The sequence below is a fragment of the Notothenia rossii genome, assembly GCF_949606895.1.
Source record: "Notothenia rossii genome assembly, chromosome: 5".
Taxonomy (NCBI): domain Eukaryota; kingdom Metazoa; phylum Chordata; class Actinopteri; order Perciformes; family Nototheniidae; genus Notothenia; species Notothenia rossii.
The window spans coordinates 32,729,010-32,756,011 of record NC_136903.1 but is presented as its reverse complement, the minus strand read 5'-3'; the positions used below and the strand labels follow the sequence as shown (position 1 = coordinate 32,756,011).

The following is a 27,002-nucleotide window of genomic DNA, read 5'->3' as shown; positions in this document are numbered from 1 at the left end:
AGACTCAGTAAGCACTGTCTTTGTTGTAATCAAAAAAAGGCAATATAAGAAGTGTTCCTGTTGTTGTGTGCTGATGTGAACCCCCCAGCAGATACAAGCAACCCCATACCATGCGATTCTTCAGTTGTTCACAATTTAAACTCAAACACAGAGACTGGTGCATTTTCTTTACAGATTCTCACCTCGATCTGTCCCTGGCGTGCATAGGATGGGTGGTTCTTCAGTATTTTGACCGCCACCACTTCATTTGTCCCCCGTTTCCAGCACTTCACTACCTGACCGAAGGTGCCCCGACCCAGAAACTCCAACACCTCGTAGCTGTTTTTCAAGGAGCACAGAACCTCGTGCTGAACCAACTGATAGTCACCATCAGCTGATCCGGTTCTGGTCACAGTGGCTCCTGCCGCCGCTTCGGTATTGCCATTAGGCTTGATGTCAGTGCCCCCCCCCCTTATTCCCATGGCGGGTGGTGGCTGAGTGGGCAGTGTCCCTCCACCCCCTATTCTTACAGTGTCTGCATTGATCCCGGTACTGGTTTGCAACATGGCCACAGCGGCAGGAAGTGAAGGTAGAGCAGATACCTCCTCCACTATTTGCATGACGCAGTGGTTCTCCCGCGGATGTTCTCCACCTTCGCTTGCTTTCTGTTCACATCTCTGGTTGGCGCCTGTGTCTTGAATGTTGACGTATCCTCCTCTCGCTTCTACTCTTCTGCCCTCTTCCTTCTCTACTCTGATGCAGGCCCTGCCCAGTGGACCGCAGTCCAAGCCACCTGCTGATGGAGTTCCACCGCTGTCTCTACGAAGCCTCACTTCCTGTGGGCCTCTGCTCTGGCAAAGGGATTCCTGGATCCCAGCTTCACCCTGTCTCTCTTCTCTCTGTAATCCTGCAGTCTGCAATTCACACTCCTCCCTGTCTCCAAGCTGCAGCCCCCTGTGCTGTCTTGCTGAATCGGCACCAGTGGAGGATGGGACAACGTTGTTGGGATAGGCAATACCGTAGTTGACTCCAATCACATAGGTCTTGGACGCAAGTCGTTGCTGAAAGGTTCTGCTGGTGTTATTACTGTGGTGGGCTTCGTCTTTAGGTCTGCTGGTAATACTGTTGCTGGTTCCTATGGCACTTGTTTGAGCTGAGTGCAGGTGTGATGGGTAGACCAAGACTTGTGAGGCCATACCTAAAGATTGGGGACAAAGAAAACACAGGCCATATGTATAATTTAGTCAAGGGTAAAGCAAGTTGACACAATACCGAAGATATAATGTGGGGCATTGATGATTTTTCTAGGAATATCCGCAAGTTAGCATTGCAAGGGCTCACACGAAAACGATAAGTTGAAAGGATCTTAGTTTTTGTTAGGCACTTAGGTACTTGATAGTTAATTTCATAAGAGAGCTGTTTTGTTTTTATGTGTTTTCTGTTTGTGTTTATAGTGTTGTTGGCCCCAGGAACAATAGCCAATGCTTATGTTGAGTCCGTTATGTCTGCAAATGGAGATCGTAATATTGATGAAGACAAAGGTTTATAGGCATTTTCTACATAATTACCCAACATGTTGACAACATTTTTAATAAAAACTCTATTAACTAAACTTTTGTGTAAAGAAAAGAGAATTGGAAGAGAAAGGTAGCCCCCTTTCCTATCAACTGAGCAAGACTGTGGTCTAAATAAAGCCATCATGTCACCCTCGCTGAAAAGGGAACTGGCCCACTGTAATGGGAGCTGGGGGAAGCCTGCTGCATCTCTGGCCTGCCCCTGCACGCTACACTGGAGGCTAGGTTTCATACAAAGTAGAAATGCCAAGCAAGCAGTACCCCAGGGGGAAATGATACATCAGTAAACATGAAGGGTGTTCTGTAACTCTGTGACATTATACCATCATTGAAATGACTGGAACTGACCCCCTTGATGGATAAACCTTCTTTCTGGGACGTGACTGGAATTTAGTTTTGTTAACCTTGCTATTTTTAAAGTTTCCTAATGAGATGACAACCAAGCAACATTGTCATGCTTTGAAAGTAAACTCAAATCAGGCAGGTCTTCCATTACATCCACATGTTGTGAGATCTTGAAGAGATAAGCAAGTATTTACATTCAAAACTGAAAATCGGATTTTATTTTGCACACATGCGATGTGATGTAATAAACACATCTATTGATGTGTGTACTTATTGGATTTGTATTTAATAAATGTGTCTACTCTTTCATTTGTCTTATCTGCTCTTTCCCGCTGTGGGGAGAATAAAGGATTTCTGATGTCACAGATAGAGTGTCATATATGAAATATTGTATCAATTACCAAACCATTTTCCAATTTCAAACAGCAGTATTTCAAAGTTTCTTAAAGGAACGTTCCTCTCCTCCAGCAAGTCATAACACAATGATAATAGGCAGAGGCCAAGCCTGTCAGCCACACTTCCTGCATATTTCTCCTAACAGGGACATACTGTCTGTCTGGGCTTACGCTCAAACTCAGAGGTCATTCGGGTTTTAAGGCTACAACACGTGTTACCAAACACACACATTTGAAAAGCTTGCCGTCTTCAGCACAATGCTGAGAGGCTGTGGCCTTCCTAACTACTGAAGCCCTCACACACACAAGCTCAGACAGGCAGAGAGGAGTGCCACAACGTCAACATGAGAATACAACACACTTATCAAGACTTGTAGGGCTGGCGAGTTTTAACCAACATACTGCCTACAAAAATTAACAAATGATGTTATGAACTTTTCTTTAAACTGAGGAAACAAACAGACAACAGAAAACAAATGGAGCCTATTCTAGTTTGAACTATATCGCCTGTTCTCAAAAACTGAGCTGCCTACTTATGTTCTAACTTCAGACAGAGGTCTCCTGTAACCTGGAGGTGGTTGTAATTAGAATTTCTGGATCAAGATCGTTTTCGAGAAAGATAGTATTTCCATTAAGTAGAGATCAATGTATGCATGGTATTCATAAACCGCTCCCACATTTGATAACCAGCTGAAGCAAGCAACTGACAGAAGTCCAAGGCAATAAAAGCAAAAAAAAACCTACTGTGACTGGTGTGGTGCAAATATGTTTACCCTGTGTATGCTTAACAAGGTGCTATAACCATCAGGCATTGAGGGGCACTGGCACAGCTGTGATACCTCCTGCTCGATCCTCTAACTGCCAACATAGGTAGTCTGATATCCCACACAACCACGATCCAGGCCTGAAATCGAGAGCTATGACACAAGAGGTGTGTGTGTGTGTGTGTGTGTGTGTGTGTGTGTGTGTGTGTGTGTGTGTGTGTGTGACAGTTGTACAAGTATACCAGCTGTATATGCAGTTTGTTACTGATCAATCTAGGAGACAGTTGACATATGGCAGGGGTGGTGTGTGTGTGTGTGTGTGTGTGTGTGTGTGTGTGTGTGTGTGTGTGTGTGTGTGTGTGTATTTGGGGGAAGGGCAACACCAACCTAGACACCTGTTAAAACGTATGTAGTAAATGACAAGCAGCTAAATAATGTGTGTGTTATACTATTTGGTGTATAGCTAACCCAAATGTAGCTTTATTAACCAACCTGGCTAATTTAAACCTACCGAAAGTTACCTATTATTTTTGACGTAAACGTTAGAATTGGTCACTATTTTTTCAAGGTAACATCTTAAAAACACTTTTTGCTACTTCTACATCACTACAATTCAAAAAGGTAAATAGTGTACTTTTACGTGACTACATTAATGTAATACCTTTAGTTACACTGAATATTTGGATTAATAATGGGAAATATAAACAATACATTAATAAGACTTTAGTTACACCTGGAGTAAATTCACAAGCTACCCTGCAGTATACAAAGTCATTAAAAACAGCTGCGCCTTTACAAATACCAGCTTTGATAACACTTTAATGATCAATAATTATAATCAAAACATATCATATATTATTTTGCAAAATGGGTACTTTTATTTTTGGTACTTTAAGTATATTTTGATGCCAATACTTTTTTTACTGTTACTTGAGTAACATTTTGAATGCAACACTTTTACCTGTAACAGAGTATTGCTACACTCTGGTACTTAAGTACAAGGGTACTTCTCCCACCTCTGATTATGAATAACTAATAATCGTCGTTAGCCAAAAACTAATTAGCCTTCACTGCTACAGTTGTCTGCAAAGGGGAACACACTGAAGTTGGCTAGCAAAACAGTTAGCAAACAAGCTAGCTGTAAGCAAAGTATTTTCAACGGTAAAATAAAACCGAAAACATAACAAGTAATGCTGAATTTGACAACCACTTACGTTAATATATGTTGACATACCTTCAATAAGAGCTATAAATAATATCACCCAGAGCGTCAAGGAACAGTCTAGCAACGTTGAACCGCACCACAGTCAAATCCTGCACCGACGCTGCTGCTGCTGCTGCTGCCATCTTGTTCAACGACGAGGAGACACCGAGCGACTTTCCACACATTTGAAGCTCGAAATAACGCAAATAACTGGCTATTACGAAAGCCAGCTGTATTTGATGTTTTCGACAGCCGTGTCAGGTGTCGACCAGCGTTGTTCTTGTCTCTATTCAGGACAAGGAACCTGTATTTCTAAACTTTTGCATGCTAATACGCCGCGTCCCCGACAGAGATAGCTGCTGGCTGTTAGCTGTTGCTGCTGGTTCGGTAGCTTGTTGCTTCTCCGCATGTGTGGAATGTAGGTGGGGGTGGGGGGGGGGGGTTGGTGGTTGTTTGTACGTGTATGTGTGCGCGTGTGTATCACATTGCACTGTGACAACTTTGTAAAAACATGTAACTGTACAGTTCGGAATTTATATCTTTATTATTATTATTAGTATTATTATTATCATTATATCACCATGGAAAACGTATTGTTGTTATATATTGTTCAATGTCCACAGTTTGACTTTTTGTGTAAATATTGTTACTTTATTGCACATTTTAACTTTTTCCATACGTCTTTTTATTCTATTTTATTTCAACTTTTATTGCAACGTTTTTACTTTAATTCTGTAAGATTACATCAATCTTTTTTGTCTTTTTATTTTATCTTGTATTGCACATTTTTTTCTTACTTCCTATGTTAATGTACATCTTTTATTTGTATTTTATTATTGCACTCTTTTACTTTAACTTCGTATTTCAACATAACTATTGTTATTTAAAGTCGTATTGAAAATTTCTATTTTAATTTCTTGTTTGTTTTATATGTCTATATAAATATGGTTATTTTATTTTGCACTGCCAAGTTTTGATTTAACTTCCTATGGTTACATTAATCTTTTTATTATATTTTTTTATCTTGAACTTCACACTTTTACTTTAACTTCTTGTGTATACATTTTGCTATTTCTTTTATTTAACCATTTTATTGGATTGCATTTCTACCTTAGCTTCTCATGTTGACATTATGTCTTAATTAGATTTTGTTTTATTTTGTATTGCACGTTTTTACTTTAACTTATTGTGTTTTTATAAGTATGTTATTCTAAAATGGAGCAACTGTCACAAAACAAAATCTCCTCCACAGGATAATGAAATTATTCTGATTCTGATTTAACTTCTATGATGCTTTAATCCACTAGATACATTAAGATATGTTTTCAAAAATATTCTTAAGATGTGTGTATTTAACCATTAATTCAACTTTATTTAATGATTCATAATAGTTTAATAAGTCAAAATCGGTCTACATTTATCCAATGCTTTTCAATGCCAGCAATACGCTGTAGCTTTTGTGCATATGACAAATAATTCCTTTGAGTTTTCTATCAAATAAAGAGTCTTGCACACAGTAACAGCTGGTGTGGGGGGGTTATAAAAGCACAGGGAAACTGGTTGTTTATGGGTCTCTGGTCATGTATTAAAGGGGAAGCATAGCATGTTGTGTTGACCATACCTATCTTTAGATCTGCAGTTGGTTTAGGTCTTGCATGTAACTGCTCTCTGTCTGGTTCTAATGCAGGGAAGGCCTTTCACTGCACCATCAGTGAAGAACAAATTCCTTATCTCATCTGTTTCACTACACTGTGGTCCAGAATCAAATCGTATCATGACATGTTTCTAAAGCACAAGCAATGTTACCAAATTTGGACAAACATGCAATTTATTGAATAAATGTGCAGGAGCATTGTTTAAAGTGACACACAGACATGTGTTTTTTCACATAATTTATTTGAGTATTACTATTTTATGATACTGTATACTTGCACGTATGCAGAGGCACATATTGATTGTACTTTTGCTGCACTACAATAACAAAATCTATAAAATATATGGTTATATGATATAACGCAATACTGAACTACCAATCTACCCAGTATTTTATAAAGTGTCTAAAAATGGCTTCATGTTTAAAAACTATTAACATGCTCGTACATGTATTTGTTAGAACATACCAATCTACCCAGTATTTTATAAAGTGTCTAAAAATGGCTTCATGTTTAAAAACTATTAACATGCTCGTACATGTATTTGTTAGAACATAACAACAGGATAATTTGTGATTCTATAATAATACAATACTGTAAAAAGAGCAATTTTACTAGTGAAAACATTTACTTTTGGTACTTAAAGGTGGGGTATGTAATTTATTTAAGAAATACTTTTTGTTATATTCTATGGAATGCTCTTAAGTTAAATGTAAGTGTATTATGATTGTAATTTGTGTACTTGTACTTACAATTGAATCCATTACTATGTGATGGAGTATTTTAGGACTGTAGTATTTCTACTGTACTTCTACATTAGTAAAGAGTTTGACCGTCCACCTCTGCCGAGAGTTGCCATAGTCTTTAAAGTGACAGATATTCTGCCCCAAATAAATACAAAACATATATAAAATGTGTTATTTTTTCTTTGGGATTATATTAAAATGTAATATCCTTTTAAAATAAACACCTAGCATCCAGGAGACAGTTTAGCTGTTATTTAAAAGTGCATTTGGTACTGATTGCTATACTTCTTAATCATCCCGTCTCGTCATGTTGTTGCAATTGTTTCTTTAACATGGTTCTTTTTGCACACTCATACACATTTTATAATCCTTTTCAATATAGTTGTATAATAGTTCCATATTTCCTCCTTTTTCACCATCAAATTCCTCTTACTGCTTATGTATGCACCATTATACACCAAAGAAATTCCTTTTGTATGTAAACCTAGGCAATCAACCTAATTCTGATAACACGAACACTTTCAGTAATTCATAAATGTGAAGTTGTAAAGTAAAATTAATAATTCAGCTTTTTCTGGTTAAGGTCTGCTATTCAAGTATTGTTTACTCTGCTTGTAGTTATTAGAAAACACTAGAATCTAAAATAATAACAAAACATGTCATATTAGCTTAAATTCGAGTTCTGGCTCCACCTAGTGTCTTATATGTAAACTACATGAAAACAGGATAAACAGGAAAAATAATGATTTTTTTTTTGTTATTACCACATTATATTCAAATGATTTTCAGCCAAAAAGCTATATAACAATGTGAAGTGGCTTCATCATACAAACTTAAAAAGTAATTAGTGTTATATTATCTGTTCACTTATTTTCAAAAAAGGAGTGTTTCATGGTGCCATTCAGTCCATAGGGTAGTTCGATTCTGCTCTAATACAAGCCAGGAACAAATATACACCAAAGACAAGCAGAAGGAGAAAAGCAATGAGTCATCTGTGTGGGATAAACAATGCTTTATTTGCATGTTGGATGAATATTGAGAGACAAGTATCAGTGTAATTGCAGTGAGCAGTAAATGTTGTAATTATTTGGGGAATAGGCAACGTCATTCTGCCTGGAGGAGGGAAGATAACACTGTCATTATTCTGTAAGAAGGTGGAGGGACTAAACATTATGGAAAGCTAAGTGTTTTTCAAAAGTAAAAACATCTCATAAATAGTTTAAATTAGTGAAAATAATAAAGACAGTTTAAGAGTCTGGTTTCCCTTGAGTCCTTATCAATTTATCCTAGTCATTATACTTTTAATTAACATTTGTAGGACAGACATTGTGCACATACAGTAGATAGAAGTCTTTTTGATAAAAAAAAACAAAACACTATATGTAGGACGTTTTTTTTTTTACAGATTCTGAGGACCCCTTTTGTTGCCTTTTCATTTTAAGAGTGGATCGTGTTATTTTGGTCACATTTTGATACTTCATGCTCCAGTCCTGTGAGGCATTTTAGATGTGGTTCCTGATGAGCCAGTATGAGCCTTCAGATCTGTAAGCAGGCTGCATTTTCGGACCATTTCATATACACAAAGGGTTGATAAAAGTCTTTACGTTTTTATTTTGGCTGGTAAAGACTCCCAACAGACTCGGAAAAGATGCTTCCTCTGAGCGTCTATTATACTGCAAGAAACTGAAATATTTGTTTATTTACTCTGATTAGCCCAAAAACAAATGACTAACGAAAAGGTGTAGTAGTGTATGTATCCTCTCTATTTCCCTTCAATTGCAATGTGAAAGACAGCATGCAGTCACCTGTGTGTGTGTGTTTCATCAGTCCAATGTGTCAGAAGTTTGAAAACTGACTGAATACTTGGCTATGGTTTGTACAGTATTTATGAATGTCTGAGTGTACCAGTCCCAGACAAACATGTATAAATGATGCATATTTGCCGCTACTGTCTTCAGAGTAAGAACGCTTTATGAACATTCTTAAAGCAGGAAATGACTCCTATCCCTGCCAGTATTTACTGTAGGAGAGCTCCAGAATAGTATTACCTGTTATGAGTTGTCATGAGATGCGCACAAAAGTTCTGTTTTAGATTCAATGCTGTTCCCCTTACAAATTCATCCTTTTAAAACATGTGTACCCTAACATAAATGTGAACATTCTTTTGGAGATGTACAAAAATACAGTCAAATAAAAATGCCCTTCTCAAATCTAAATAAATAAAAAAAAAAAAAATTCAGTTCAGTCAAAATGGTATCTTATAAGGAACAGTTCAATATTTTTGGGATATATAATGATTCCCTTACTTGCTAATTAGATGATGACTCACACAGTGAGTTTTCTAGCAACCAGAAGAGACACCAAAAAGTCAATGCTCCCACGTTTAGAAATACTCCCTCAAGTTAAACAACAACTTGTTATTTAGATTCAGGCAGGGGGGGGGGGGGGGGAGTGTGTGGGAGAGACTCCTTTTAGCAAACCATTTACATCCACACAAAAACCTATACAACACAATAAAGGTACAGGGAGACCCCAAAAAGCATAATAGGACCTCTTTAAAATCGTATCATTTTCATCAAGGCTTCTCTCCTTTCATGGAATGTGCCTGCACGCCTCTGCCTGAACCACATTTCCTTTAAACTCCTGACAGGTTGAGACATCTCTAGAGCTCCAATAAAGAAATAAGGACATTGGTATATGCGAAGAACATTAATAGAATATTTCTAGGCCTTAACGCAGAACTATAGTGTGCTTCACTCCGAGAACTGTTGGCCAATAAGGATCCTGCTCTGAGACGGCACACTTTAACACTAAGTATTGTTTTAGTTTTTATTCTAAAACATAGGTTTTGTATTAGCTTGGATAACACATTTTGATAATACTGAACTTAATGCAAGATTGTTACAAGGCCTGATATTTGATCAAATAAGCGACACTGAGTTAATTCAACAGAGATGGTAGTCAGCATTTTACATGTTGTCTTAAGGTGTGGGGGAGCTGTCTTTACCGACTGAACGCAGATTAGCCTCCTCAGCTTGTTAATCTAAATCTTTAACTAGGGAGGGGAAAGTGAAAAACTACACGGTGCTTTCCACTTCCACCCTACGTCTCTGCGCCGGGACTCTCCTCTGACGTGAGGACTTTACTGAAAATCTTTTGGTAGAATGGGGAGAAGACCAGCTTGTTGAAATTGACGAGGCGACTAAAGCGCACAGCGAGCTCCTTCACCTCCTTGCTGACCGGAGCAAGGCCTCCTGGGAGAGGAGGGGGGGCGTTATGTTGATTGGAGTCCAGGGAAGCCAGGAGATAGTTCTGAACACGAGACTCTGAGGAGAACAGAGAGGAGAGGGGATCTGTCACCAACATGTACATTGTAACCCCCGCACCCACACCATGTATTTTCTTTTGTAAGTGTTCAAATGAAGAAAAAAAGACGCATTCTTTATCTATGGCGGTCTTGGCAAAAGGAGCCCTTGAAACAGAGCCCCTCTCGTTCACCATGCTTTGTGGGTTCATGCTTGATGCTGGGTTTTGATCCTTCAAATACACCAAATGTCATGTCAGAATCATCTTTACTGCCATGTAGGTTTGCACATAAATGTGCTATGTATATGATGCATACCTAAACACAATTAGAGGAATTAAGTAAAAAATTCACAAAAATATAGCTTAAAAAGCTTTAAAAGCTATTTGTAAAAAGACAAGGTGAAGAAGAAATATAAATATACAAAAAAAGAAATACAATACAAGTGGCTGAGCTGAGCATAAAAGAAGTAGCAATTTAACAGGAATGTGCAAAATATACATCGTTGAACAATAAATTGTTTACGAATAGTTTGTAATTAATTAATTAATTAGGTTGTGAATACTTTATAAATCATGAATAAGCTTTTATAAGACATGAGATAAACAGGGCAACTGTGACCGGTTGCTTGCCAAATAGTGAGCCCACATGTATCTGTACTGCTAAGCCTTACGTCACGTCCACACGGCGGCGTGCGTTGAAGCTTCAACGCTTCTGCCCGTTCACTTTTAATGGGGTGACGCCACATTTTGCCGAAATGCATTGTGGGAGCGTCGCTACGCATTGCTCGCTGCAAAAGTTGAGCAATTTTCTACTTTTGAAGCTTCGGCGGTAGCGTCAGCCAATCAAAACATATGCCAGTACAAGCTCTAGCCAATCAAACCGAGTGCTTGTCTGTCCGGGGCGGGAGATTCATGTGATTGGTTGTTGGTCGAGTTTCAGACACGCCCGCCGGCAAGCTTCAACGCACGCCGCCGTGTGGACGCTGCGTTATATTGGCTACTTAGCTTACTTTGTCTCCTTCTTCATCAGCTTCCTTGGTATCTGTTGCTCACTGAGTTGATTCTAGCTAAGTAGCCAATATAAGGCTTAGTCCTCTTGCCAAATAGTGAGCCTGTGTTGATGTATGATAACTACGTTAGAACTGGTTTATAAATGGTTCTTAATGATTAATAAAGTGTTTAAGGGTTAGGGTTAACCTTAAACCCTTTATGAATCCTTTATAAGGGTAGTCTAATTGTAAAGTGGTAGCATTTATTCTGTATATCTTGAGGTTTTAATTTGTATTAAAACTAACAAATTAACTAGTATGTTTTTACCTTGTGTATTTATATTGTATAATCTGTAGATATACTGTATGTATTCTATCTTCCTCTTGGGAATACGTATACATTGACTGTTTGGTTATTTGTTTAACTCATTGATCGATGATTAATAATGGAATCTCAGTATTGATCAAAATAATCGTCATTATTATTTTGGCTGTAACAGTGCAGAATATGTATTCAGTGTATAAACATTTACTGTAGGTGTTATTTAACTAAGATTGCGAGGATATTATCATTTAAACTGGCACTTTGAAAAGTCATTGAAAAGTTAGGATGATATTTTAAGATGTACATTTATTCGACTTGAAGGCAACTATTTCATATTACTTTGTGTTATTGTCTACTTTTTGATGTTAATTGTTATATTTGATACAGATAAACATAACAAATCCCAATTAAACCCGTGAGTCCCTGCTCTTACCCATGAGCTTGCGGATGGTGTTGCCGGGCAGGATTGTGGCAGAGATCTGTCCCTTCAGAATGCTCTTCCGGTCAGGAGCGTATGGAGAGTAGCCGTGCTGACTCAGACACTTACTCAGCTCCACGCACATTTTCTCCCCGATGGTCGCCAACGCCTCCTCTGCATTGAAAGACCTTGGGGGGGGGGGGGGGGGGCAATTTTAGGTCAATTTTACCCGCAGCTGGTTTTTGATTGTATGTAACTTTTTTTCAATAAAATATTCAAGTCTTCCAGTCTGTGACTTTTCCTGAAAGTGTGTTATGTAGCACCCTCTGTTGTTAAAAATTGTCAATATGAAGTCAGAATGAAAAAACTGCCCAACATTTTTCCATTTACACCCATATCCGCTAGCGGGTAATATTTACCTTATAGAAAATGCAGCGTAAACATGACGTGTTGCTATAGCAACGCCTTTTGTCTACTGCGGTTCCTTATAGATAGAGAGATAGATTGAGAGAGAGATAGATAGATGGATAGAGAGAGGGATAGATAGATAGTTATAAATAGAGAGATAGATAATTATAGATAGAGATAGATAGTTATAGATAGATGGAGAGAGAGAGAGATAGAGAGATGTGTACCTAAACAAAACACAAGTCTAACACCAAGTGTTTAAATCAGAAAAGTAAACTATATCAGTGGCCATAATATAAAAAGGTAGGTTTTTAGTTTTGAAACATAATATTATTTTTTGTTTAGCTATATCATGCAATATTATTTTGTATACTTGGTGGAGGTCATTATAGGTGGAAGGAAATGGAGCTCAGGGAGAGAACAAAGATGTGTTTTGTTTTTTATGCATCCCAAAATCCTCTTTTCTTGTTGCCATAAATAGATATATAGAAATAGGTAGATGGTTGTAGTTATCAACGCATGTGCAATACAAGAGGTTTCGGTTGTAAAATGTAGTTTAGTTTGCAGTTTATTTTTTATATATTGGGCATCAACTCTAGAAACTACAAAACGGGCGCTTTTTTTGAATTTTACGCAAAGCTTCAGCCATGTCCCTAGCTGCCGCTACTCCACTAATGTCTCTCCCCCCCATCCTGCCTCCTTTTAGCTTGGGCTAGTTGAAGTTGAATGCATCACTGTAAGCTAGCACAGAGTTACAGAGTTTGCCCTGCTGGAGATGGGATTGATTAGCATTGTGTGGAAATGTTGGGCTTGATTATCACAGATATTTATTTAGAGCTGCATTTATTCTGCAGCAGGTGAGAACAACAACTTGGTAGCTGTAACTTCATCCGTTTGGTTTTACTTGCTGGGACGGCACATTTTAGTCAGACATCAGTTAAAAACATTAGCAGTTTTAGCAGTATCTGATATTTAAGCAGTTTACTAACTGCTTTTGGATAGCCATCGGACTATTTAGCTTTAGCTCAATTATAATTCTTATCAAAGTATGTTCACGTTGAACATACTTTGTTTATCGTTGACTAGTAGCAAGTTCGATAAAAGCCGATTCAATAGGCGAAAAACATTGGTAGGATAGAGGGAAACTGTTTGGTGAATATTAATATGTTATTTCATGCAATCCAATTTGTAAATAATCTAAATATTGTCTTAACTTATCATAAGATCATTTTGCCTGACACTCACCAACAAAGTTGTTCAACTTAGTTTTATTGCATTTATGCGTGACATTTAACTCACGGTGTGTTCATGTCGGCCAGCAGGGCACTGACAGTGTTTTTGAGAGTGTCCATCAGCCCTGGCAGGCCTGAGATAGCCTCTCCGGTGGTGGTGTAGATGATGAGGAGCACAGAGGAGAGCAGAACTAGCCGCTCTGCCTCCTGATACATCTCCTGGAACCGGACCTGATCCATCAAAATTGTCTGTGGGGAGGAGAACAACAGGAACACGGGTTCATGTATCAAACATCTATACAACCAGGAGGGAGACATGACAGACTTCATGCTCACCTCTGGGAAGGGGTCTGAGGCATGGTCCCACTTCAGCAGGCGTATATAGGCTTTATTATGAACATTAACAGCAGAGAGGGGGGCGGGGGGGTCAGAGGAGGCAGCAGTAGAACCGTCCGTTTCTCTCAGGCTTCTCACTGTGTCCTCAAGCCACTTCTCAGTGAAGTCTAAGGCATCTAAAGAACAGAGCATTTCAGTTTTAGCTTTACTAGATACAGCCGATCCCTGTTTTCCCACACAAATATATGCAATATCCACCCAAGAAGAAGAAGAAGAAAATTCTGTTTCCATTCTGTCATACACGCACATGTGTTTTTTTAATACAGGTACATACAGTAAATGGTAAATGGACTGTACTTATATAGCGCTTTATCCAGTCTTTAAGACCCCTCAAAGCGCTTTACATACTACATGTCATTCACCCATTCACACCCATTCATACAGAGCAGTGTACCTTACTCTAGGACCTAACATTCGCACACATTCACACACCGTTGGCCATGCCATCGGGAGCAACTCAGGGTTAAGTATCTTGCCCAAGGATACATCGACATGTTGACTGCATGGGCTGGGATCGAACCCACAACCTTCTGGTTGAAAGACGACCACACTCCCTCACAGCCACAGTCGCCCTTTACAGTACACACTTTTTACAACATGCACATAGATATACAAATAAACACACAGTTATATGCACACATGCACATGCAGTTGAGAGGTCAGAGCGGAGGCAGCCAGTCTAGATGGCGCGCAGGGCCGGCCCTGACCAATTTGCTGCCCTAGGCAAGATTTTAGCTGGCGCCCCCCCCCCCCCCCCCCCCAAATACAGACACTCACTATGACTCGCACATGCACGGTTGTGGCATGAGAAAACAGAAAGATATGGACACAAGATGTGTGCAACTCTATTTAGTATCCAATCCATTTGAACATGATTTAAGTGAGAGGGGGACCTCAACTCCTCTAGGGGGGTCCGGGGGCATGCACCCCCGGGAAGACTTTTTTTTTTAATATTGAAGTTAAAAGCATCAATCTGGTGCACTTTGAGAGTAACATCAGGAGATCTATGGATACATCTCTCAACACCCATATGAAACAGAACTGCAAGCAGATTTTCTTTTTCTTTATGGATATTTTACAAATCACTCCCCTTTCAAACTGTATTCTTGTTTATTAATAACAACTTTTCATAGACATTCATATAGTATTTTATACCTGTTTTTCGTCTATTCTCTTATTTTTTTATAGCTATAATGATCATATAAAGGTGTGCCTTTACCTCACTGAGCTGAGGTTATCAGAGCCGCTCAGTCTTTCAGGAGAGAGCTCTCTAAAGCTCTCCCCCCCGCGGACGCTTACACAGTAAATTCTAATGTTGATAAAAGCACACAGAAGCTGTATATGTTTTTTGGGAGTTTGATTTATTTTTAATTAAAACGAATACAAAATTAAAACCTATAATTGCACACTAAAACCATTATTTCAAAAAAAGAACAATTTCACATAAACCTCTGGTTTTTACGGGGGCTGGGGCAGTTCAATTTGATTTTTTTTGGGGGGGGGGGGTGTGTGCCATAATTTATGGGCGCTGTATGCAATATATGCGTAGTTCTGTTAGTATAAGATAATAAGATGTACTTTGTTGATCCAAAATCGGAAAATTGTGTTAAGAAATTAAAAAATATATATTTTTAAAATGTCGAACTCCTTTTTTTTTCTTACCAATTTTCGGCGCCCCCTATGGGTTGATGCGCCCTTAGCATTCGCCTATACTGCCTATGCCGAGGGCCGGCCCTGCCGGCGCCAGTGAGCAGTTGGGGGTTAGGTGCCTTGCTCAAGGGCACTTCGGCAGTGGCCCAGGAGGTGAACTGGGTTGGACCCTTCGGACCAAAGTCCAATCCCATACAGACTGAACCACTGCCGCCCTTACAATCGAGATCACACATTTCTGAGCCCGCATGCTATGTACTAATATTTGGAAGAATAAGCATTATGCAAATATTATATGACCTGTGTCAAAGCAGACGAGCTGTAGCACATGTCAACAAGACAAACATAGCATCAAATGAGATATGATTTATTATCTTGGAATGCTCTTTGAGTATAAAAGATGTTGTGAAGTTTTTGGGCATTTTAAGCATTAAAGTTAACGGTGGGGTATATAATTTATTTCTGAAACACTTTTTGTCATATTCCATGGAATGCTCTTAACATCCCGATAGCAATGAATATATTAAATGCTTTGAGAATAAATACATTAAAAAATTGTGTGTTGGAGGAGGGGCTCTGTAAGGAAGTGGCAGATTTTTCCCGGCTGTGTATTTTCAAATTCTAGCGCACTCAAGCTGGTTTCTCCAAAATTACCTACCCCACCTTTAACTCAATCTAATTGTTTCCAGATTCCTTTATAAGACTTCCAGTCATTAAGTCATCAAGCTTTAGGGGACACCACATGAACTAAAGATATTTCACTTGCTGTGTGTCTTTCCTTAGGTTCAAATATAAATAAATACGTTAATTCTGTACTTTTTTACGCTAAACAAGCATCGCAACACAAAAATGTGTAGTTCTGTTCCAAACATCTATATATAATTTTTCAAGTTTTCAATTGAGATTGGATGTCTTATGTCATATTTTATAACTCCATCACTATAGACGCAAAATCGATTTTTTTGTTATTGTGGTTGTATAAATGTAAGTTATGGAACTACAGGACGGTTGCTACCTCTCTTTGAGAGCATAACACAATGTATGATTGATGAAATGATTGCAGACGAAATGTGTTCAGGGCCGTGGGAAGTAGGGGTGCTGAGGGTATTGCAGCACCCCCTGGTGGAGGACAGGGGTTCGGCACTTCCACAATACAAAAAAAACGAATTTTCAGCTTTGATGTAACAACATTCATAATGAAGTAAAGATAACACCCTTTTCACCCCGGTTACATTTTCCATTTGCCCTGTACGATGGGCACTGTAAGTGATGAAAGTGGAGGATGTTGGCTTATCAGGCGCCCGCAGCCAAAGTGAGAGAGAAAGAGAGAGGGGATACCGCGGTACCGGCGGGGATTGTTGTTAGCTTCTGCTGCGCTAACGGATATAAGAAGCCGTTTCTACAATAATGTGGAGGGAGAGTTCTGTCCTGTCAGACTGAGAGGCTCAGTGAGGCACAGTAAAGGACTCTGAGGGTTTAGATAGTTCACTTTAGTCTAAGTTATCTCAGTGGGTCTCAAATGTTTTGATCACAATTTATGTAAACAAATATTTCCAAGGCACACCTTTATAATTATTAGGATAAATAAAAACAGGTTTGAAATCATTCCAATGTATACTATAGGACAGTAAACCAAAAATATTGTTTAAAACTGGAGAGATTTAAAAATATACATAAATAAATAAATGTTAACTGGTAAAATAAGATATGAGTGAACAACACAAATAAAATAAGTTACATGTATTTGTTATTGGCTATGGTAGGTTATTGGAAATTTTCACATACCTACTTATTTGATTAATAAAATGCAAACCGATCTTTTTCATATGGGTGTTTAGAGTTGTACCCCCTAGATCAGTCTCTAATTGGGAGCTCAAAGTGCACCAAATTGAAGCATTTTACTTTAAAATGCTAAAAAAATCTTCCCGGGAGGGTACCCCCGGACCCCCTAGAGCAGGGGTGCCCACACTTTTTTGGCTGGTGAGCTACTTTTGAAATGACCAGCTAACCGAGGTCTACCAACCAAAAATAAAAACCCAAATTGCAAGGGTTGCTGAATAACACGTTTTATTTTTACATGGGATAACTACAATAGGGCTGCAACAAACGACTAATTTGATTATCGATTAATCTATAGATTAATGAAACGATTAATCGACTATTCGGACTACTACTGTGTGCCTTGCACAATTTCTCAAACGCTCTTATTTAGCCATCAACTTTTAGATTTAGTTTGAGGTTGTTTTAGGCATGTGGAAACTAACAATGAAGACAATAAAGATGAATACTTGATTCAAAAATACATATATTATTAAATTAACTTAACAAATTGTGAACAAAATTAACATTGCTTTTTATTTGAATTAAATAAATAATATTTCACATCAAAAGAAACAACAATGTTTTAACAAATCTTATTAAATAATCTGATGACAGAACTGGAAACAGAATAGCTGAAACTTTAACAAAATAAATAACTCAGTTACCTCTAATCATTAACCCATGTTTGTATAATGTAGTTAACTCCGTGTGTTGCTGCTAGCATACATAACACCTGACGTGGAAACGTTACTCGTGGATGGGGCTACAGAGCTACTCGAAAGACAGTCGAACCCGGTGCATTCCTCCGTCCGAATGTGGTGCACTTTTGCTAAATGTTTAGACAAATTGCTCGTGTTACCGCCCTTACATGCTAAACACTTTTGGTGACGAGCATTGTCCACCTCAAGACGGGTAACATGTAACCACACCTTGGAGCGCTTCTCTCCACCATCTCCTCCGTGTGTTGCTGCATGTAGCAGATGCGTGTGTGTAAACTGCCCCGCCCCCTTGCAAACAGACGGGGGAGAGAGAGATCTCTTCTGGATTGGAAAGATAGAAAATACACCGACCATAGACGCATTTGTTTGTCTTTTTGCATGTTAGAAACGAGTTGGCGACACTAAGACTAAGAGATAATGTTTGTGTAGCAATAATACATGACCTTTCTCTTTCTCAACTCGCTACTCGGAGGGAAGTCGCTGTCATATGCCTTGTGAACACTCCGATAATGCCTCTCCACGTTACCTTTCTTTGGCAGAGCGACGCTTGCTTTACAAATAAGGCAAATAACCTTTGAATGTGACATCACAAAAAAAGATTCTCCCTCCCATTCTGTGTGGAAGTGGTATGTCTTTAGCTTTTTGCTCGTTCCCGCACTCATTTTGTTGTTTGTCTCTCCCGGCACTTGACTGATTTTGTATCGCTTTGCATTCTGTGTTAACAGACTGGAAAGCAATAGGTCGCTTTTTCTGTCAATCAAGTCAACTCCTGAATTAAGTGGCAGGGAGGCCAAAGGAGGAGGGATCAAAACCTGTTTTGTCTATTTTAACGGAGCTGGATTTTTTTTAATTTATGAATGACTCGCGATCTACCAGCATTGGTCGACCGCGGTCGACGTACTGGGCACCGCTGCCCTAGAGGATGTGAAGTCCACCCTCCCAATTAAAACATGTTATAATACTAAATAAAAGTGAAGCCTTGTTATATAAGCTGTCCACCATGTCAATATATTTCTCTTTTTGTAGTGTATTGGTCTTTTGTAGAGGTTTTTCATTACCAGCTAAAATCTTGCCTATAGGGCAGCACATTGGTCAGAACCAGCCCTGTTGTCATCCCCACAGCACCCCCCATTTGAAACATGTTCCCACGGCTATGAATGTGTTTGTTTGTTTTAAATGGTAAAACATATCCTTTAGCTAAATATTTGGAATAAAATGACTAATCTAATGAAAGAGAGATTCCTTACTGGGCTGTTTCTCCACAAACTCCTGGAACTTGCTCCTCTCGTACTCAACAGATTGCTGCATCAGATGAGGCCGGAGGCTGGTCAGGGCAAAGTTGGCCATGTCCACCTTCATCAGGTCCAGCACAGAGAATATTGCCCTAGGAGGGGGGAGGACAGAGGAAGACAGAGGCAGAAAACAGATCACTGTATGTTATGAAATAAAGAAATACCAAAGAGGTTTGAAATTCCATGTCCAACTTGGCTGGGGTTCATATTGTTATTCTTATTCATTAAAGTCTGCATAGATTGGTTAAGGAATGAGTCCTAAATCTGGAAATGAGTTAGCATTCTAGCACATCCAGTTCCCTTGTCTCCAAGTCAATGTTTTATATATAATGGCACATATTATGGGTCTCAGGAATATAACACTATATCAAAAACATATCTATGATGTGTTTAACTTGAAAAAAAGAAAAAGAGGGGGAGCTTGTGCCTGCTCAGAATTCTACGAGATACTCCGCTAAACGCTGCCGTGATTAAACACCATATCATGTTCCAAACCACATCAAGGATTATTTCTGAAACAGTATGGAGCTCAAATGCTTTTTCTCTCACAGGTTTACCACAAGGTGAGTTCCTTTTTTTATTTCCTGCTTTTTTACACATACTCTCTCCAGTACAGGTAAGCTCTGAGTGTTAGCGATGCTTGCTAATGTAAACAAAGACCATATTACGTCTTAAACAGTAGCGCATTGTTTCTGATAGCAACGTTTCTGATAGGGCCCGGGGTGTAAAGCCAGCCCATATTTCCGATATTAACTCATATCGGATGCAAATCTGGATCAGCTCTGTTGTACCCCCGTTTTTAGAGATGTGGGTACGGAGGAAAATAAAGGATGTTTTGTTTTCTGACACTTTGTGAGTTCACACCGGGGACACATATTTAAAAGACATCAAAAAGTGCATTTTGCATGATAGGAGACCTTTAAGACATAATATACGTTAGAAAATAGTTTTACGTGTCAAAAAAGGCAATTGCTAACATCATAACAGCAAACATTAGCCACTGTTATTGTGTTGTCGTGAAGTCAGGCAACTGCGATGTAGTTTTTATTGCCTAACGTTAGCTTTTTCATTCTGGCAATTGCATTTACTCTTCAACTACTATTAAAAGTGGTTGAAAATATGTTGAGATAATTTTCTGAAATAATCCAATGGAAAAATCCCATTGCTTTTTGTTGTAGGAGCCCTTGCGATGCTAACCTCCCTGTCGACACTCAAAAAGACGTCATCCCTGAACCACTCCATTGGGTTTGTGAGCCTGCTAGCTCACCTCTTATCATCCTCTATGATAACGTTGGCCCAGCACAGCCCAGCACTGTAATGGACTGGAATTAAATGTCACCTAATCTTAAAATAAACTGTTCCCTGGAACATACAGGACTAATAATACTTGGCTTACTTGAGCAGAGGCACAATTTCTGTGATCTCCTTTAGCTTTCTGATGTCCTCATCTCTGCAGGGGGCACACTGTGAGCCCATCATCATGACGATGAACTGGGACAGTTGACCAATGTCCACCGCTCCTTTCTCAGCCTGCTGCTGGATTAGAGGCAGATCCAAAACCTCCTCGATCTGGGTGCGCAGACGGACGTTCAACGGCATCACAAATGAGAGTAAAGTCTATATGTGGAGGTTATTGGATGATGATTGTTGTCAGTGGAAAGAAAAGACAGAGTAATCGGTATTAGGGACAGATATTCTACATTGGTATGGCATGTAGTGCTGCACAATCATTGGAAATCGTATTGAATCAAAAATATATTCACTCACTCGCCACTTGCAGTGTCTTATATAGGTTTTAGTGCATGTAAATGTTCTACAAAGGCCAAAATCCCAAAGTTCTCTCCAGAGAGTTTCTCTACCACCAACACCCCTTCTATTGGCCAGCGCTCAAACACATTGTACGTGACAGGCTAAGGGGTGGAACATCTCTAGACAGAGCAGGCCAGCTAACCAATCAGAGCAGACTGGGCTCTGGTTTCAGACAGAGTGTGAAAAGAGATGCTGCAGCACAGGCAGTATGGGAACATTAAAGCATGGAGACATGTCCCATTCTATATTGGAACAACTTTCACGAAAACCAATTTCCCCCTGGTATTATTGAAATGTTTCTGATTCTGATAAACTATATTATTCAGATTTAACAAAACATAATTGTTTGGTACAGATCCTCTTAAAAAAAAAAAAAGTATCACACCGTAATAATTTATTATATCACGAATGATAATTATAAATAAAATGACCAATGACCAACAATATCATTAACAGTTAATGAATCAAAATGAGTTATTTTTATAAACCATTCCCTTCTCAATAAACAGCTGCGGGATCATATCTGAAGAGTTAAAATAGGAACACATATTTTCAGAGCTTTGGAGTCATCAGGGACGTTTTTATTTCCAGGAGTAAAACAAACAACATCTGCCTCACCTCTTTGATCTCCGCCAGCAGTTTGATTAAATGTCCGTACGTCTGTGGCTCGTCCGTCAACTGAGCTTCCAAACACTCCCAGAATGCTTTGTGCATTATCTCTTTCACTTTGTGCTCCAAACTGTACAGGGGCACAGCAGAGGTTGTTACTACAAAACAGTGGTGGAAGACGTACTCAGATTTTCTACTTAAAGGTCACGTATTATACTCCTTTTCAATAATATACGATCGGTCTCAGATATATACAAAACATGTCTCTGAAATGCTGAAATCCCAAACAGACCATGCATGCCATATACCCCTAAAAAAAGTTTGCATTTTTTGGGCCGATTTCAGAATAGTATATATAGTTTTACTGGAATATAGTTACTGGTCCAATAATGTGAATATCATTTATATGTGATGCTCATAAGAGGTGGAGACCACTTTAATTACTTTTTTTATTATTATTTAAAAAATATATAATTCTTTTTTTTTTAAAGTTATCTAAATGAATAATAGTCTATTGTCCATCTTCAGAATCAGAATCAGAATACCTTTATTAGTCCCACAGAGGGGAAATTTACAGCTGCTGTAACAGGCTGCCACTCGCCCGGCGCCGGAACCGGAAAAATCTTAAGTCATTAGTTGTTTTATTTATTTTAATAATATGAACCTGCATATAACTTAAAAGAAGTGGAGTATATAGTTAACCATTTGCCTCCAAAATGTACTATAAGTATTTTGTACCATAAAATGAACATACTGAAGTCCCTTAACATTTTACTGAGGTGCCACTTGAGTAAATATACTTTCCCTGCTTATGAAGCAAGGGAGGAGTAACTCAATAACAGGGACTTTCAAATCAGTGACTCTACTTGACTCAATTCTCACCTCCCCTCAGGAGGCGCTGTAGGTTTGACTTGGAAATCGCTGTTGAAAATTATTTCATGGGCCAGAACCATGTTGGAGACTCCTTTGGCCGTCTGCATCAGCTCCTCCACAGACACAAACTTGGGGGGGCTGGCTGTGAGGGAAATCCATCTTTTAATGATTTAACAACATAAAACATCAGAGGGTAATTTCCCAAAACAATAATACCGTCATACCGCCAACAACCTGTAGTTGAACTAATAAGAAAACAAGGTGCATTTACTCTTATTTTGAAGCAGATATAGTGTAAAAACAGACATACATCAGACACGTTACCTCACAGGATATATATTACTCCTAATCGCAAGCTACTGTACAAATGTTTTATGTATTTAATGTATATATAGTACACTATGTTTATATGTTAAGTAGATTGGTATATTAGAGAGGATTCTTACTTATTCTGGATATGTTATAGTGTTTAGATACTCTGAATACATTTATTTCTTACTGAGAATATGTTGATAATGTTTTGAAATGTAAATTTGTTTATCTATATTTTATTTATATTCTATTCTATTTTTAAGTAATTGTGTAATTCTTGTAGATTGACTGTCAAAATGCTGCTGCTAAAGTATCCATCCATAAGATGGTGAATGTTTTATCTCTGGGTGTCAATGATAATCCAATTTATAACCGAGATAATTAAACAGTCCCAAATGCAGGGCTCTCGACTAACTTTTTTCACCATCCTCCCGGAACCGTCCCGAAATACAATCTAAGCCTTCCCAAAATTAATGTGGACCGTCCCGAATTTAAAATATTAGTTTTTCTACTACTTATCATTAGTTAAAATCATTCAAAGTGACCTTTAACATAAATAAAACATCATACAAATCATTAGATGATAATTCATCAACCTTTTTATTTGAGTAAATCAGTCAATCACATGACAAAGGCCAAATATATTTAAACAAACACACAAACGAGAAAATTACTAATATTGAATCAAATCAAGTCCCATCCAATTATCAAAAAAAATCCAACACTCTGTCCTGAAGACAGAACCCAGAGTAACCACTAACCAGGAGGACAGTCTGTAACACAGTCAGGAGACCTTTACAAACTGCCCCGCCCCCTCGCACACAGACGGGAGAGAGAGATCTCGTCTGGATTGGAAAACTCGAAAATCCATCATAGACGCATGTTGTAGTCTTATTGCATATTAGAAACGGAGTTGGATAAACTAAAACTGCCATATAATGTTTATGTAGCAATAATACATATGACATATTTTTTAAATGTCTCCAGTACCGATAAAAAGTCAGATAACGTCGGAGCTTAACGTTACCACTGTCTTTAATAATTCCGGCCCGGGGACCGTTTAATACCGGGGCTCGGTACCCATCCCTACATGGGGAGAGGCGCAGCATATTGCTAAGGACTAAATACGATGGAGGGTTCTCATCTCAGCCTTATTACCCATAGGGGATGAAGAGGAGTAAGTAAATAAAGAGGCCGGGGCTCCAGGGTCTGGTTCTGCTGTGCGTTTTTGTGATGTAACGGTAAAACATTTCAGAATTCCTCCACGGGATACCATTGTCATTTTACATCACTCAACCCGCGAAATACACTCTCAGTACATAGCCTACTGTAGATAGACCCGCCAATTTGCGGGCCAGGAATTCGCGGGCAGAGCCAGCTGTGCGGCTGGCTGACAGCACATGGGCACAGCGTATGTGTGTGTGTGTGTGTGTGTCTGTCTGTCTGTCTGTCTGTCTGTCTGTCTGTGTGTGTGTGTGTGTGTGTGAGTGTGTGTGTGTGTGTGTGTTTCGCGGGTTGCTAAATGTTTTGCGTGTTTATGTTGACAAGGAGGTTTAATAATTGTGTGCTACACACAACGTGCAGTCGATTTCATTTTCATCGCCGTTTGTAGTAGAGTTAGCAGGGTATTTTTATTTTAACTCTCGTCCCAAATTCGTCCCAAAATATTTTTTTATCCTCCCTGACACTATTTTTTTCGGCCCCGGGACGACGGGACGTCCTTAAGCTCGAGCCCTGCCCAAATGCAAAGTTCTGAATATACTTGTGGAAAAACCTTTATATTGATCGCCCTTATCAGGGCTATAAAGTTGATGTCTGAATAAATGAGTCCTAGTAGTCAGGGAATGACTTTTAAGAGGATGTGCTATGTACTAGGGATGGGAACGATTAATCTAATATTCGAAATTATTCAGGTATTCGAATATGAGTTATGAATATTTTTTTTGGGAGGGGTGCCTAAGTTGATTACATATGATCAAATGGAATAATTCAATGTATACGACAGTGCCATAGCTAAATGTGTTAGGTCAAAAGGTGTGTGTTGCTCCGCTCACCGGTCCCTCACAGCGGGCAGAGCTGCAGGTGCTGATCTCTCTCTCTCTCTCGTCCGTTTATACTTCACTTGCGTTTATGTCCAAATCCATCAGAAAGCCAAGTTATGTTTTAAGCATGAAAGCTGTAGGCCTATAGCTGTCATCTGTTCAAACTGTGATCACCAGTTCAATACATATGACAAATTTGACTTGGTTTCTATACTTATTTGAACATGTATTTATTTATTTTTAAAAATTAAAATATATATATATTTTTTTTATAGGATATGTACATTTTGGTTAGTCGGTTAACTGTTTTTTTGGGGGTCGAATATTCGAATATGCATTTGCTTTCAAATTCCCATCCCTATTATGTGCTGGGTAATTTATCTGCTGGACATGATACAAATGTGATTGTATTGGTATACATGTTCATAGTTTTGCTAACCCGGTAATATAGAATGCTTAAGATATATAACATATTATAAGTATAAACACTTTTTATCAGGTTACAAATTATAAGTATGTTCTTATTCCTTTAAGGATCATTGCAACCTATAGGCTATAAATAAATAAAATAAAATGTCATTTTATCTGAGACGGTGAAAATACTGTGAAAATAACATACTGAGGTATAAACTACATGAGCCATTTAGTGTCCGTGAATATGTCAGATAAACCTAAAAATGAAAAAGGCCTTGTTGGTACATATTGCCAAACCACACCTGTCCTTATTTTAAGTCGGGTTAGAGTGGGTCAAGCTGAGGGGATGATATTGCTGGAGCTGGGTTAACAGCTAAGAAAGGCAATCAGCCCACTGATGAGGGTAGTATGTTTTTACGAGAACATTAATGTTGGTTGTTGTTTAATTTCCCGTTGAGTGCCAGATGTTTTTCAATAACTGCGGAAAATTTGGTAGGTAGCAGATTGAAGTCAACTGAGGTCAAGAACTGGAAAGCTTTATCCTGAACATCCATGTCAAAAGAACTAAGACCAACTGCAAAAGTAGCTTCCTGGGCCACAGCTGTCCAACATCAATTATTTATCCAGGATGCTCGTCGCCCTGATAATATTTGAGCAAATATTCTCACATATGTACATCCTTGTTATTTTTAATCTGAGTTCACTTTCTCTTGGAATGTTTCTACTCCAATAAAACTGATGTTGGATTAGAAATACATGATCCATTTTGACTCATGGCTGTTTCTCTGTGTAGCTGCAGTAAATCATCCTGTTTCTCACCTTGGGGAGTGCTCCCTCTTTGTGGGCTCGGAGTATTTACCCGGATCCTCTTGCTCACTGTCCCCTCAGTGGCATGCTGCGTCCTCTCCTCCTTCGACTCCTTGTCTCCTCCAACTTGGTCATTCTCCTTTTGCATGCTCTGCAAGAAATCAGATGCAGTTCAAGTATCCAATCTGCAGTTATTTAAGGAGATTGCAGCACACACACATTAACTTTGATTTGTATAGAGATGCAGCCTTGCTACATCAGTGAACGGCATTTGTAACATGCTGGGATTTTATATTACATATGCAGGTTTGTTTTTATTGTCATCCATGCATGATGACATCACCTTTAAGGCAGGGGAGTCAGTGTGCCAGTGCGACGCTCAGGTGGTGAATACGGAAGAGGTAAACAGAATAACATCACTGTGCCTTTCTGCAGTAACGTTACTAACCTTGTAGTCAGCGGGAAAAATGAAAGAGCAAAGAGATGTGTTAGCTCAACTTCTGTACCGCTAGCTTTAGTCAACAACAACACAACCTCCTTATGACACAGCTAATCCTTCGTAACCCGGCCGACAATAGGGAAATTATCACTGACCAATGGTTTTACAACTTCAGCACTGCCAGACACCGTCTTCAACAGAAGGAACGTTTTGTTTAAAACAAAGAAACTCAAGCGTACAGAAGTCGCACCCTGTTCTCTTTTTACATGCGTAGGGTCGTCGCTAAGCTAACTGAGCAACACTTCCTGTTTTGGGCGGGGTTAACTTGACGTAACAGCCCAGCCCACTAGCGCACCCAAATAAACACACTGAGTTAGGATTTTATTATTCAATAATACAATTTATGTATGTGTTATTATATGTTTTATTCATAAAGTATTGACCTAGAAGACAATTGAAATGTTTGACAACATTTCTTTCAA

At 38.8% G+C, this 27,002-nt stretch overlaps 2 protein-coding genes across 9 annotated transcripts in view; both read right to left on the bottom strand.

Annotated features, from left to right (window-relative positions):
- The window catches only part of hipk3a (homeodomain interacting protein kinase 3a), a 70,215-nt gene extending 65,544 nt beyond the window's left edge, over positions 1–4,671 (bottom strand). For 2 of the 4 annotated variants that reach the window (XM_079682039.1, XM_079682040.1), the window contains exons 1-2: positions 4,292–4,671; positions 183–1,177 (exon numbers count right to left, since the gene is read on the bottom strand). In XM_079682039.1, the coding sequence (XP_079538165.1) occupies positions 183–1,175 (993 nt within the window). In that variant the 5' untranslated portion in view covers positions 1,176–1,177; positions 4,292–4,671. Of the gene's footprint in view, positions 1–182; positions 1,178–4,271 lie in introns of all 4 variants that reach the window. The other 2 variants (XM_079682038.1, XM_079682037.1) reach the window with 2 other exon arrangements.
- Positions 4,672–7,654: 2,983 nt separating this feature from the next.
- tcp11l1 (t-complex 11, testis-specific-like 1) lies at positions 7,655–26,825 on the bottom strand. 5 transcript variants are annotated; one of them, XM_079684198.1, is made up of 11 exons: positions 26,676–26,821; positions 26,425–26,529; positions 26,094–26,232; positions 22,516–22,648; positions 21,643–21,763; positions 20,612–20,832; positions 19,171–19,307; positions 13,674–13,849; positions 13,405–13,586; positions 11,713–11,885; positions 7,655–9,985 (listed from the first exon to the last, which is right to left on the bottom strand). In XM_079684198.1, exons 3-11 carry the CDS (start codon positions 26,227–26,229, stop codon positions 9,762–9,764), a joined length of 1,503 nt encoding a protein of 500 aa, XP_079540324.1. In that variant the 5' UTR covers positions 26,230–26,232; positions 26,425–26,529; positions 26,676–26,821; the 3' UTR covers positions 7,655–9,761. The 5 variants fall into 5 exon arrangements, with proteins under 5 accessions (XP_079540324.1, XP_079540323.1, XP_079540322.1 ...); XM_079684197.1 differs by having other exon boundaries at positions 26,425–26,825; XM_079684196.1 differs by lacking the exon at positions 26,425–26,529 and having other exon boundaries at positions 26,530–26,825.
- Between the last annotated feature and the right edge of the window lie 177 nt (positions 26,826–27,002).